At 37.4% G+C, this 15,949-nt stretch overlaps 1 protein-coding gene across 1 annotated transcript in view; it reads left to right on the top strand.

Annotated features, from left to right (window-relative positions):
• The window catches only part of LOC145693678 (acyl-coenzyme A thioesterase 9, mitochondrial-like), a 154,138-nt gene that overhangs the window by 134,019 nt on the left and 4,170 nt on the right, over positions 1 to 15,949 (top strand). The window contains exon 11 of the mRNA XM_081769925.1: positions 2,309 to 2,396. Coding sequence (XP_081626051.1) covers positions 2,309 to 2,396 — 88 coding nt within the window. The remainder of the gene's footprint in view (positions 1 to 2,308; positions 2,397 to 15,949) is intronic.

Here is a 15,949-nt window from a genome sequence, read left to right as displayed (position 1 = left end):
ATTTTGGAGACACATATCCGGCATGGAGTACTACATTCATTCTCTCTGTCATGGTACCTAGTGGTGCACTTCACGCGAAATGTGTAATATTCCATTTGCTACATTCACGACGTCTACGACTCCATTCCATGTCGCATCAGATCTGTTCTGAGGGCGAACGGTGATTCAATGCCATATATATCTAGTAAGTTACATACAAAAGAACCAAAAAAGCAGGAAAATTACTGTACTTCTGTATCATTATGTGTGAAATGTTATCTAATAACGTTTTTGTGTGAAACACAGTATTATTTAATAGCTTTTATGTGTCCAATAATATCTGATAGCGTTAATATATAAAATATTATCTAATAGCATTTATGTGTGAAATATTATCTAATAGCATTTATGTGTGAAATATTTAATAGCATTTATGTAAAATATTATCTAATAGCATTTATGTGTAAAATATTATCTAGTAGCATTTATGTGTGAAATGTTATCTAATAGCATTTATGTGTAAAATATTATCTAATAGCATTTATGTGTGAAATGTTATCTAATAACGTTTATGTGTGAAATACCATCTAATAGCTTTTATGTGTCCAATAATATCTGATAGCGTTAATATGTAAAATATTATCTAATAGCATTTATGTGTGAAATATTATCTAATAGCATTTATGTGTGAAATATTATCTAATAGCATTTGTGTAAAATATTATCTAATAGCATTTATGTGTAAAATATTATCTAATAGCATTTAAGTGTAAAATATTATCTAATAGCATTTATGTGTAAAATATTATCTAATAGCATTTATGTGTAAAATATTATCTAATAGCATTTATGTGTAAAATATTATCTAATAGCATTTATGCGTAAAATGTTATCTAATAGCATTTATGTGTAAAATATTATCTAATAGCATTTATGTGTGAAATATCTAATAACGTTTATGTGTGAAATATTATCTAATAGCTTTTATGTGTCCAATAATATCTGATAGCGTTAATATGCGAAATATTATCTAATAGCATTTATGTGTGAAACATTATCTAGTAGCATTTATGTGTGAAATATTACCTAATAGCATTTCTGTGTGAAATATTATCTGATTGCGTTTATGTGTGAAATATTATCAAATAATGTTATTCCCATCATGCACAAGATAAACCTTATGTTATCAAATTAATGGAAACAAACATCTCTACTTCGCAAAACGTAAGCTGTGTAAGATACTAGCACTTAAAGAGCGCAGGCGTATTACCTGGTAGTTGTTGTGGCGTATTAAGGTGATCGTCTATAGTACGTCAAGCGTAGTAGAACGGAGGCGTATATTGAGGCTGCATGCTTCTACACCCTCCCTGGCGAAAATGAGAGCTGCACCATACGAGAAATGGTATAATATTTATCTAGAGTCCATTCGTGGCTTATAAAGCTACGAGGGGCGATCAGAAAGAAGGTTACAAAGTGCAGTGAAACGTGTGTATATTTCATACAACCAATACAGCCCACAGATGGTATATACATTAGGTTTTTTCGACATAGTCTCCATAAAGTTGAGAGTTTATCACATCGTAGGATGAGTTTGAAGATTCCCTATTCCCTGCTAAAAATCCTGTCCTTGCGTGTTCAACCACGTGGTCACGAAATGTTTCCAGTACTGCAGAATATCATGCACAATGTGATGAAGGCTTCCGAACGACATTCCCAATTCTGTCATCAGGCCATAACGTGATCCTCCTGTTGTCCTGAATCAACTCCTCCATGCGTACCGTGTTCAAATCCGTTGATGCCGTACTGGATCGGCCACTGCGCTTTTCGTCGGTGACGTTTTATCTACCATCCGCAAACTTTGACATCATTCTGCGACGTGCTGATGACACATTACAGTCTCTTCGTAAACCTCTACCAGCTGCCGGTGAATTTCATTCAAGGTTACATGTTTTGCCCACAGAAATCGAACTGAACGGACTTCTCACGAGACTAGTTTTCCAAACGTGTCGCCATTTGTGTTCACCTACAACTAGCGCCGTATGTGGCGGATGGCTGAAACTCTGCACAGTTGTCAACTCCACGTATTAAAAAAATTACCGCACACTCCTCTTTCCTCTATAACAGAAGAAACTCCAGAAACATCAGCCTTGTAACTTTAGTTTCTGATTCTCCCTCGTACATTCCACGACAAATTAAAATTGTTTTGGGGGAACAACGGAAGCCAGTTTGTTTATTGAATCATGTAGTAAGGAAGTGTTTAAATACATGTCTAGCATGTTTCAATTCTGTTAAAGTTCTACTTATTTTATTTTATTCATTTTTTTTTCAGCAAGCACCAGCCAAAAGTTTGTCATATTAGTGACATTAATTTCAATAAGCCGATTGAAGTCGGATCTTTGATACGAATGCATTCTGTTGTAAGTATTTTTGTTTCTAATTCTGCATATTGATCTTGTTAGTACTGTAAAAATGAACCTCAAATTTAGCAATTACAAATGGGGGCGTTAGGCAACATCGATTATCATAGGGGGAACGAAATGTTATGTTTGTTGTAGTTCATTTGGCCGATGAAAGTTGCTGCGAGGGATTGATGTTAAGAAGCGATTTGATATTATGGGGAAAAGTAAAAGCTAAGCATTCACATAAGGAATCTACATTCTTACAATACACAGAACTCTTACGAGAAATATAAAAGTGGTGTGAACAGTCTGGAGCTGGTAGCTAGTTTTACTAAAAGCACACACACCTCCATTATTCTGACACTGTCCTATAGATGGCGTTTCCTCTGCAGCTAGTTTGGCACAGCTTCTCGTGATGGTATTTTGTCAAACAATGCATATCAGTAAGATATTGTATCGTTCAACCACATTCAAGGTGATTGCCGTAGAGAAGATAACTCCGAACGTGCAAGCATGGGAGCTCTCTGCCATATGACATGACCTAAAATCTATTTAAAGAAACTAATAAATTTACCTGAAATACAGTACTTATACGAGGGCAGTCAAAAAGTAAAAGGACGAGAAAAGGTACATTTATTCTAATGATAGAAAACTGAAACATACATTATTTTTCTACATAATCTCTGTGCACTTCAACACACTTTTCCCAATGTTTCATAAGTGTTTTGATTTCGTCGAAGAAGAAAAAGTTTTTTGGCTTCACCTGTAACCAATTTTGCACTGCATCAATGACTTCTGCATCGGTTGCATATCTTCTTGCCCTGAGCGCTTCCTTCAATGATCCAAACAATGGACATCGCGATTTCGTCCACTGTGATTCGTCTGTTTTCCATCGTTATACCCTCAACGACTTTCAAATTGTCCTCAGTCATTGACGTCGATGGCCTGCCCGATCTTCCCGCATCACATAAAGAAGTTATTTCCTGATTGAAACGCTCTGTCCATTCATAGATCTTGCTTCGCAATAAACAACTGTCACCATACTGCGCTTGCATTCGACGAACAATTTCCAGAGGTTTAACACCTTCCACGGCAAACAAAAACGGAATCACTGCCTTCATTTCCTCCTTGGTGCAGATTGATAATGGAGCTGCCATGTTTAACGGCCTCCTACACTCGAACGATTAACGCGGAAATAAGAGTGACACGTCGCATGGAAGTGTTGCAGACAACACTAATTCAGCTCTGGATACCAAACCCTAGTGCGAGAAATTGCAGGTCTCTTTACTTTTTGAATTCTTCTGGTATTATTTTTTTGGTGTAACACATTAATTGGCGTATCTTGTAAATCTTCTTTCGTACTAAGGTTTCAAGATGCTTGAAAGGTTGGCAAAGCTGAAGCAACGGGTAGGCTACCGCATCTATCTTCCATAATCAAATTAAACTAAAATAACACTTATGTTTCAAGTATATTTATTTCAAACTTCCAGTGGCGAAGGGTGGTAAAAGGTCCTGAGGCCAGGCCGGTAGCCAGCCTAAAAATGTAGGGGGGCCCGATCCAACTATGCCGTCTTGATTTTCTTTGATGCGTCCCAGGGGTAGCCTCCCCAGTTTGGTAACCATTGGAGTGTTAGATCTGTTAAAAAATATAAACAGATTACGAAACGTTGTGATTTAGGCATATCTTACAAGTAGTGAAGCGTGGGCACCCATTAAAAAGGAAAGGTCATCACCTATGTTGTACACTATCATGATTCTTACACAAAGTTAAACTATATTACATTTAGAAACATGCGTTGTATTTCCGTTACTATTAACGCATTGTAGAGTTTATTATCCCTTATATCCATAGTAAAATTTACCTATGAAAAGCTAGAGATTTCTTAAATGCAAGACTTGTAAGACTCTTGCATGCAAGACCAAGACCAAGACCAAGACTGGGTGTGCAAGACCAAGACCAAGGATTCCAGTGCAAGACCAAGACCAAGACTGGGTGTGCAAGACCAAGACCAAGGATTCCAGTGCAAGACCAAGACCAAGACTGGATGTGCAAGACCAAGACCAAAACCAAGACCACCCCGGTCTTGGTCTTAGTCTTGCATTTGCTCATCACTATGAACAGTTAAGGAGATTAGTCACGGATACGACTTTTAAGAAGGAACTAAGAGAGATATTTACAAGATGATACAACAATGCAATAATCCAAGTGATATTATTATTATAACATTGGGCCTACCCTGCTGAAACCAGGCCCGCAACCAGCCACAGAGGTTTGGGGAGGGGATGAATATGTTAGTGGGACCAAGTCATTAAAAATTCTCTTACAATAGCTAAATTGTGTTTTTATATTAATAATAGCATTTTGTGTTAAGGTCTAGAGGGGCTACGAAAAGTTTAGGGGGGCCTGGTCCCCCTAACCCCCCTCTGGTTGCGAGCCTGCTGAAACTATCACCCTTCGCCACTGCTTATATCTTATCTTAATAACAAACGCAGCTCTATTCCCAGGCCATGTGAGTTTGTGGCAGACAGCATGGTATTCATGGGTTTTCTTTGGATGCCCCTGTTTCCTCCCTCATTCACATTCCACCAATTCTTTCATAATCGTTTATTTCCATGAATCACCCTTCTCCATTAGACTAAAGGATATCACCGTGGGAAATTAAATATTTCATTTAAAAAAATGAAATGAAATCTTTAATTTTACGTCCAACGATTATGCTGTGTAGACCTGAGATGGAGTGGGTCCGTGAATCAAATGGGTCAAGATTTATGAATGGGTCAGTGGATCGTGGGTCAACAGGACGTGACCTACTGCGACCACCCACCCACCGTGACCCACCGACCCACCATGATAAACTCTCACCCACTCTGCTCAGTCAGTGTATTGTAGAGAGTATCTTCTGAACTCTGGTGAATTTGTTTACGTTTTACTTTCAAGGTCTCCATTTTTCTTCCTTTTTATTCGTTTCTATTTACATACCTGAGATCAGTATATCTAAGTGAAAAAAAATAACTTCAGGCAGTTTTGGATATTGATATTTGTAATTGAAATAATAGCAATAGAACGTACTACTTGGCTTTTGAGAGCTGTTCCGTGGCTAAGCAGTTAGCGTACACGCGTTTGGCGTGGGTGACCCGGGTTTGATTCGCAGCGAGAGCTCATGTCTTTCAGATTCCACGTTAATCAGTAGGTCCCGTCTCATATAGCGTTGCTCCTGAAAGGGACGTTAAACTCAAAATCAATTCATCAACTCGGCTTTCGAGACACAGTCGAATTTTACAGGTTTTTTTTTCACGTTCGCCTACTTTACCTTGATTTGCGACTTTTAAACTACATCTTATTTTCCACAGAAAAGTATCTGTAATTCAACAAGGAAATAATTATATATGACAATTAAATTGAAATTCATCGCAATATTTCCCATGGCAAACACTTTACCATTTTATATCGTAAAGGTCAGGGATCATTAACCCACGCCATCTTTGGTGTAGACTATAGGAGACGGCGGTGAGGAGGAGGAATGAAATAGTTGAATGAAGAAGTTGGGAGGAAATGGGAGAACTCCGAGGAAACCTTTGCACAAGGTATTTGTCCGCCAGAAACCCCACATGGCGCGAGATAGGATCAAACCAGGAACGCCATGCACCAGAACACTACTACCGAGCCGCCACAGCCTTGTTAAACATTTCATTTAATTTTATGAAACTTTCCGTACATGTAAAGTGAAATGAAATGAAATTTTTAAGTTTTACGTCCCACGATTATGCCGGCTAGGCTAAAGGAGACGGTGATGATGAGAAATGAACGAAATGGTGGAATGAAGAAAGTAGGAGGAAACAGGAGAACCCCGAGAAAACCCACGCACACGGTGTTTGTCCACTACAAAGCTCACTTGCCGTGAGCTGGAATCGAACCAAGGACCCCTGCACTAGAGGTGAACGCTCTACCACTGAGCCACCGCGGCGCCCTTTCCGTACTTGTAGTAGATGTTGAAAGTCCAATAATAATAATAATAATAATAATAATAATAATAATAATAATAATAATAATAATAATAATAATAATAATAATAATAAACTTCTATTTATATAATGATTTTATATGGCATTTGAAAATTGTAGGAATTTCTGGCCTTCGATGCTATGAAATGCACGGTTTGGTAATATAAAAATTAATAAAAGATGGCTCTTGGTGTTTTGTTCGTGTGTGTGTTGAAGTAGAGGTTTAAGTCTTTGCTTTCGTATTAATATTATTGACATTTCTTTTGCAAATAACCGTGAATTAGTATTTATTGTCCTTTGTATACTAACAGAGAAATATATCAGATAATCGCAAAAATATTGGCTTTGAAGTAATAAAAATTAAATTTTCTTTTTAATTTGCGATATATAAAACTGATATCCAGGAATATATATACATACATACACACACACACACACACACACACACACATATATATATATATATATATATATATATATATATATATATATATATATATATATATATATATATATATATATATATATATATATATATATACGCGTAAGAGATTGCATTACAGTGATTTCGTCGTCTAGTGGTTATGTTCCTTGTACGAAATCCCTGTTATAATTTCACTGCGTTTCACTAAATATAGTGTATTGCTCTTTCGTTATTGAGCGTGAAATTTTTATGTATAAACGAAAGTGATAAATATATATATATAGTACCATAAAAATAGCCTATGTAAATAAACCATTGTATATGTGGCTACCATCAGTGAGAAGTTAAGATATTGTTTAACATGTTACATTTTAGTGTAGTTTGTTTAGATTAGAAACAGCTCTTACTCTTAATTAACCACCATGCTGTTTACAAGTTTAGTGTTAACATTTGTTTTCATCTTTAAGGAAACGTGTTTTCTTCTGCCGTTTATTCTTACAGCAGAGTCATTCATGAGAGTTTCAGCCCAAAGCTAGTTGTGTAAGTAAACTTAAAAAGTGACATTAACAAAAGTAAATTTTTACAAATACACTGCCCAGAGAAATTCTTTCTCCTTGCTTCTGGTACTCTAGTGTTATTTGTGACGTGGAAACTGGTCTGACCTAATCAACGAACATAAAAGGTTCGTTACTGAATTCTCCATCTCTCTCTCTGTTTGTTTGTGTGTGTGTGTGTGTGTTATTTGGGAATTTTTCAATTTTGAGCCCTCCATTTGACGGAACATTAAATACTATCTCAAACAAGTGATGGAATTTTTCGCGTCACTCTTACCGTTCCCGAGATATTAGCCAAGAGAGTTCCGATTTCGGGAGATTATAAGAAATACTGGGCGGATTCGTTATCAAATTTTATTTCTAGAACAACATATTTATAGACATGCGACAATAATTTTGGACATGAGTGTACATTAGAAATCCTAATTTTTGATACCGTTCCGGAACGTACCTAGAGTTCTGATTTTGGGAAGCCATATTAGCAAATGGGCTCCTTCATATAAATAACTTTAAATAAATATTTGGAGGGCTAAGCCAACTTTTAGGGGGTCCGTGGGCCCCCATGTCCTCTCCTAGCTACGTTCCTGGCACCGTTGTAAGCATGCGACGAATGTACAATTTTTAACAGTATGACATAAATGCACATTCTTTAGGGTTTAACGAAGCGATCAACATAAAATATGCGCAACATTTCCATTAGAACAATAAATAACGCGAAAATACTGAAAGCATATTCCTTAACCTATTGCCTAGAATCGAGCAGAAAACTTGAATATCATGAAAGCCTTTCACTTAAACGCGAATTTTTTACAATAAATAAAAAAAATAAAATAAACAGACGCCACTTGGAACTGTCATCGACGAAAGACAGGGAAAAAAGTAGATAACGCCGATGTTGCTACTTAATATAATAAATCCGAAAAAAATTTACAAAGTGCCAAAAAAAAAAAACCTGGTCTGTGCTAATTTCAGGGTGATTTACCCTGTACTTTAATGAAACGAAACGAAACCATTTGCTATGTTGGGATGGAAACACTCTACTTCACATTGAGAAGCTAGTTCCAACTGAGCTCACTACAGGCGCTAGAAGCGACCTACGCAGGTGACCTCTCTTGACACTGATACAAACTACGTAGTGGAGCCATATCTCGAGAAATGTAAGTCGTAGAGATGATATTGGTGTTGATCAATACCTAATAGAATGGTGAATATTTACAACGATATTGCATAACTGATATCTGTGAATTACTTCCATTTTTAGTTGTAGCTATTTTGGACAACGGTGCTTAAAAGTGCACAATCTGTTGGGAAGAAGAAGAAGCAAAAATGTAGAATATATGTTGAGATCAGCGTTGCCAGATCTAGCATAATGATGCTAGATCTAGCATAATTTGCATGTCTTTAGCATCTACAGCAGATTTCAGATGAGAAGCGGCATGGCCTTGAGTTGGCTTTACGCGGCGTCCAATTGGCTTTGAGCGGTGTTGACAATTCGCGACAAGCAGTTCTGCACGCTGACTTCTCGCGCTACTGCGAATCTTGACAATAGCAGAGGCGCTTATTAGAAATATTGTATTAGCACATTAACTGCTCACTTTACGAAGTAGAGAAAAGAATTACGAACACATACGTGAAAACTACATCTTTTTATGACAACTGGTTGTCATGATACACGCTTTGAAAGGTTTCCATATAAAACAATTAGTAAAACGAGCGTTGAGTCCCGTCTAATTTCCAATGGATTTTTCTTCGATTTGGAAATGGAACTCAACTTTTATTAAAGGATAATCAGGGGTGTAACCAACAGGTTGTTCTAGGGGAACATTACTTTCAGGGGGAGGAAAGCTTTTCACACATTAAAAACAGAACAAATGACCTCTTTCAGAATATGAAAGCATTTTAACTCACCATGTATACTATACACATATTATGTTTTTTGCTCGATGCTACTTTAACAAAAGACGGATCTTGACAGTACTGAAGTTGAAAAGCGGATTGTAAGAGATAAATCAATAAGCTATTCATAAGAAAACAAATGCTGTTTGTAGCAGTCTATTTATCTGACTTTGTGTTAATGTAGATTAAAATACTAAAGGGGAAAAAAACTCGAAAAAATATCAACTCAGATATTATTATGCAATAATATAGTAGTGAGTTCACACGATGAGCGTCCAGTTAGGGAAATAAGAATATAAAGCATATAATTAATGTTAGTTATTTTAATTAGGCAAGGGCGTAGATCCTGGGGGACGGAGGGGGCAGGGCCCCCCAAAACTCATATGGGCCCCCCTATATTATTTGTAAATTTGCAATATTAGGCATAATTTGAATGCAATTTGTCTTAAAATCATCATATATGCTTTCTGCATCTGAATGCACCCCCCGCCAATTTACAGAGAAATCAGCGTCCTTGTAATTAGGTACAGAAACTGTATTGATGATGTTTTCTTTTTCTTTTTTTAAAAATCGTATTTTATTAAAAACGTTCCTAATTTGCATTAACTATTAAATAAGTTTACTAAACATATACTAGATGAACCTCATTTCGGGGCTGGAAATAGTTTGGAAAGTCAAGGCCCTCTTTTCCCCCGTTTCTACACCCTTGAGAATAGTAAGCGATCGAATTAAATAACAAGCCTCTGCAATTTGATTCATATATATATATATATATATATATATATATATATATATATATATATATATATATATATATATATATATATATATATATATATATATATTCGATTCCCGGCGGGAGCTCATGTGGAAGAACAGAAGGTATAAGACATTCGTAATATTGTTTTGAAATTGCCTTCATGCAAGATTCTTCCTTATTCGACAGAAGAAACGCAGTGTGATTTTTTTTTCTTCGTTTCAATACCTTACGTATGTGTGGCCAATTACGTGCTCCTTCTTAAGCACCAGGCGTCTGAGTGGTGTCATAAATTATTGTAACCCAAAACAAACTCGACCATATCGTGTTGCTTACGAATCAGATGGATTGTTGTTGTGAGACCTACATCAAGTATAAGAGTATGTTATTACATGGAAGCAAAGGAGCTGATTGTGTGTGTAGGAACGCAACTTCTCTTATAGCATAAACAGAATTCATTAGTGTCTAGGTTGCTTTCTTTCGTGGTAGTTCATTTGTTCTCCAAAATTATAGTTGACAATGTCTTTAAGGAAACCCAGTACAAGTGCGGAATTTTCTTAAAAAAAAAAAAAAAAAAAAACTGCTACGAAGTGAAGCTCGAATAATTATTCTTTGTGTTTACAATTTTTGGAACTCATAATAAAAAATTTACAAGAGTCAGATTCAGACAATGGCGAAATATTAATTGACATAGACAATAGTGAAAGTAGTGTTGAAGACGAACGTTTAGCAGTTCCACTGGAATAAGTTAATAGGTAGGTTATTCAGTTGCTATATATACTTCTAGGATACACAGCCAAAATCTTTGAGTTTGCTGGAATGGTATATTTACATTGTGAATAATGTTGCCAATGTATGTGTAATAATCTCAACTAGAGGAAGAGCGAGAAGGGAAAGGGGAGTCCGAAATCCGGCAACACCGCGCGGAATATCGCACAGCATTGGCTACTGCCCGTGATGCTTTACATCTGAAAAACACAATAGCATCTTGCTTTTAGCATCCTGCCCAAATCTAGCATAATTACAGCAAGTTTATCAAAAAGCCATAAAACCTGGAAATGAGAAAGAAGTTGGGCGTGGGAAGAAAAAGAACGGCAGAAATGTATCCTCTTCCATTGATTCATACAGCCGGTAAACCATACAGCCAGTCTTATTTTCCGAAGTAAGTTAGAAACGGCGTTGGTCTTTTTTTTTTTGTGTGTGTGTGTGTGTGTGGCTCCACCCAGGGTGTTCTAATCCTTTAACTGCGAGACATGGGCGGAGTTATGGGGGGCCGTTCTTCCCCCAACTTTTTGACAACTTCACCATCTTTATTTCTGATTTCATGACCATCTTTATTCCTGAAATGAAAGGTCTGAGACCACCCAAAGATCTGCCCCTCCTCCCCCCCAGCAGACAATTCCCAACTCCGCTTATGCTGCGAAGTAATTTTCTTTGAAAATATGTAAACAAACACTTTGCATTCATTTATGCGATATATACGCCATTGAGTCTGTCTACGACTGCACTAGTTTAGTTGAGTTAAAGCTTTGGTGTGTGAAGTATTGAGTTCTATCCACGCATTCTTGCGCTCTGCGTATTTTAAGTTACGTTATCGTATCTCAACTTCGTTTTTTTCTTTTAAAACTCCTGAATTAGTAATTATGAGGATCTAGCATAATTTGAACGAATCTAGCATAATTTCGATCAGGTTTTGGAATAATTCCGAGCTGTGAATCTGGCAACGCTGGTTGAGATAGATAGATATTTATATAATGATAGTGACAGTTTCGTGTTGCAATGAGATGGAGATTTGAGAATTAAAGTAAGTTGTGCTGTGTATAATTTTAATGTCTGATAATAGATGGTTGGTTCTTGCAAATTATATATAAGAACTAAATGTGCTAATGGTGGTGAGTTATTTATTTTAATCTTCGAAGTGGGTAATATAAAATATAACGAAAATCTCGTTATATAATAACTGGTGTTTCCGCCCGGGAGATAACTTGAGATTTGGTTGAAGCAAAGTAAGCAATCTCATAAATAACCGTCAACACGGAATATACTTTATTAAGAAGTAAAAGGAAAATTTATCGTAACCTTAAAATGGATATACACAGAGTTGACAGTATTAGTGATGAAGTTGATGATGTTGAAACACCAGGATCGGATACATCAACGAATGTGGCTGACCTTATAAAACAGCTAGGTCAGCAAATGAATACTAAATTTGAGCAACTGACACAGTAAACACAGCAAATGGATACTAAATTCCAACAAAAGTTAGAACAAATTACACAGTCTATGGCACAGCAAATGAATACTAAATTTGAGCAATTGACACGGCAAACACAGCAACTGACACAGTAAACACTGCAAATGGATAACACAGGCCTGCATTATTTCGGTTGTGTCATGTTTTTCAGCATTGGAAGATGGATTCTTATGTAACTTGGTGCGCTTAATCCAAAAATAACCATAGTTTGATCCCATCATGTCGGAATTGTTTGCAAATCTCAATGTGTCAAAATGTGCTATATGTCTATAAACATCACAAATATGAGACTACGAACAGATGTCAGGACATAGGAAATGCTGCCATCCGTTTGTTTGACTAAAACGATTCATTGTCAACACAAACCAGCAGATGGTAGCACTTCCGTCGTTAAACTTGGTGTACACTTCAACTGTTAGTGGTGGTGCAACCGTTCGTACATATCTTCCGTTATCAAAAGTCGGGTACAAAGTATCGTTTGTGTGTGTGTGTGTGTGTGTGTGTGTGTGTGTGTAAATGGGATAGCTGTGACAGGGACTACCATTAGAAGCAGAAAGACTATCCATAACGAGCGTAATTGCAACCTGGAGTAAAAAATGTATAGTCCCATAAATATTCCATCCTTCCTTGATCATTTGCCACAAACCACATGAAAATCTGACTTCAATTAGAAATTCTAGACCCAAATGAAATCCATGAGTTCTTTTCTGTTTTTGTTTGTTTGTTTAAAAAATCGCCCTTTATCGTTTGTATTATTTATTTTCTCTTCTAATATGCCATTTCTCAACTTAACACATAGTATACACCATTATATCATAAATGTACACATACGAGATATGAGTAAACGACTACCTAATAGTTTTTATACTCACGTTACTGTCGTATAATTTATATATGTTTTTACAACTTCATATTTTAACAAGAATGACTCAAGTATATTCATTTATTTAGACGAATTTATTATCAGTTAACTTAAACTACTCATTTTTATAATATCCTTCTAACCAAGGGCGCCGATTTCTCTGTAAATGGGGGGAGGGGCATTCAGATGCAGAAGGTATATATATATTTGGTCTAGGAATTAATTCGTGCGGTTGGTACGCACACATTGAAGCTGTAGTACAAACACAAAATACATAAATACCTTAAGAAAAATATTGTCCATCGCTAGCCACCACTTTCGCCCATCTGTCAGGCAATGTACGGATTCCGTGGCGAAAGAAGTCCTCATCCTTGGAAGCGATCCAGTCAGAGACCCATGTTTCGATATCTTCTGAAGAAATAAACCGCTGTCCAATCAAATCGTTGTTCATGCAATCGAACAAGTAGTAGTCCGAAGGAGCAACGTCTGGTGAATACGGCGGGTGGGGTAAAACTTCCCATCCGACATTTTCTAAATAGGTTTTGAAAGGTTTTGCGACATGTGGGCGAGCGTTATCATGTTGAACAATAAGTTTATCATGTCTGTTCTCCCATTCTGGTCGTGTTCTGGCCAGAGCTTGCTTCAAACGCATTAATTGTCGTCGATAACGTTCTCCATTCATAGTTTCACCCGGTTGCAGCAGCTCATAGTACACCACACCTTTCATATCCCACCATATGCACAGCATAACCTTTGCACAGTGAATATCTCGTTTTGGTTGTGATGGACCTGGTTCACCTGGTTTCACCCAGGCCTTTTTTCGTTTAGGGTTCTCGTAATGGATCCACTTCTCATCACCCGTAATAATTCGATGCAGAAACCCCTTTCTGCTCTGTCGTTGAAGCAGCAATTCGCAAATGGTTTTTCGTCTTTCAACGTCTCTGTCTTTCAATTCATGTGGAACCCAATGTGACATCTTTTGAATCATTCCCATGGCTTTCAAGCGTTTGGAGACTGTTGTTTGATCAAAGCCTAATGCTGCTGCAAGTTGTTCCTGCGTTTGACACGAATCCTGCTCGAGCAATGCTGTCAATTCTTCGTCTTGAAATTTTTTTTGGCTGTCCAGCTCGCTCTTGGTCTGCCAAGCCGAAATCACCACTTCTAAACCGTGCAAACCACTTCTGACACGTTCGCTCAGCTAGAGCATGGCCACCATACACTTCCACCAAAATACGATGACTTTCAGTCGCACTTTTCTGCATGTTAAAGTAATGCAGCAGGACACCCCGCAAAAACACTTTATCAGGCACAAATTGCGCCATGTTCACTTAACTACAAACTGGTGTTGTTGACGCTTTAATCGACTGCCCTATACTACGAACGATACGCGATGACAGGGGTTTGCAACACATGTGTGGATACACGGAACTGTGGGACGCTCCGTTCGTTGCGCCATCTCTTGTCCACCCGCACGAATTAATTCCTAGACCAAATATATGAGGATTTAAAGACAAATTGCATTCAAATTATGCCGAATATTGTATATTCATAAATATAAAAGGGGGCCCACATCAGCTTTGTAGGGGACCCGGGCCCCCAGGATCGGCGCCCTTGCTTCTAACGCCTGTTCGGACAGCTTGTTATTTATGAAAAGTGTTAGATTAAATATACTTAAGTAGGTCAATATTACCTTTCTTACATTCTCTTAAAATTTAACAAGATTCTTGTACATGAAACTAATGTTGTAGGAAGTAGCAGAGTCTTGTTGCAACTGATTTATACAGGGTGTTTATAAATGAATGATGCTGTTTTAAAAATTAATAATAAATATATTTATTTATTTATACGGGCAAACCTTACAGCATAAGCAGCAGCAGCTGTCCAAGTTTCTGACGAATTAATCACAATCCTTCAATTGTGCACCTTTGGTTACACGACACACATCTGCGCGGTAATCAAATTCTTCTCATACGCCGTCTAGATCGTCCGCCGTGATGGTATGCAGTACATGCGTTAACGGATCACAAACTTCCTCAAGGAACACGGGTATTGGCAGTGCATAAACTCTGTCTTTCAAACCCCCAAAGAAAGAAATTGCATGGTGCTATATCAGGCGAAAGGGATGGCCAGGGGAGAAGGTTGATGTCTTCTGTTGCAGCACGTACAAATTAAGAAGCTCTCACTTTGTCTGTTGATTGATATAAGGACTGGACTAATTGCACTTTGTACGGTTTAAAACACGGCCGTTTGTGCAACACCTTCCATTCTTTGGCATGTCCAATTCCCTGCTTGTTTTACTAAATGACTTGCAAGGGCTTCGCTGAAACGCCTGGCGCACTCTTTCAGCGTATTCGTCAGACACACGATGTTGACCAGAACTCTTGCCTTTACACAAGTATCCAGTTTCCCTGAACTGTCGGTCCCATTTATTTATGTTATTCTTGTGTGGTGCGTCATCCCTCAACCGTGAGCGAAACCCGCGCTGCAGTGTGACCACAGATCTGGACACCTCAAAACGGAGCACACAGAAAGCCTTTTCCTGTTGCAGCGCTATCTCGGAAACTGATGCTGCAGTCCCGCAGTAAGCATGACAAGCAAACATTAGGTAGCGCATGAGAAACTTGAACGGCTGGAAGGATGTTATAAAATATATTTTAAAATATAAAATCTATTTTATAACATCCTTGGACAGTTGCCACTGCTTATGGTGTAGATTTTACCCGTGTAAGGTAATAAATAGACTTATTATTAATTTTTAAAACAGTACCATTCATTTATAAGCACGCCGTACAGAATAATGATATTAATGTCTTAATTTTGCC

The sequence above is a fragment of the Thermobia domestica genome, chromosome 8 (assembly GCF_964235325.1).
Source record: "Thermobia domestica chromosome 8, izTheDome1.hap1.1, whole genome shotgun sequence".
Lineage (NCBI taxonomy): Eukaryota > Metazoa > Arthropoda > Insecta > Zygentoma > Lepismatidae > Thermobia > Thermobia domestica.
Note: the sequence above shows the minus strand (reverse complement) of the source record. Positions and strands in the feature narration are given on the sequence as shown.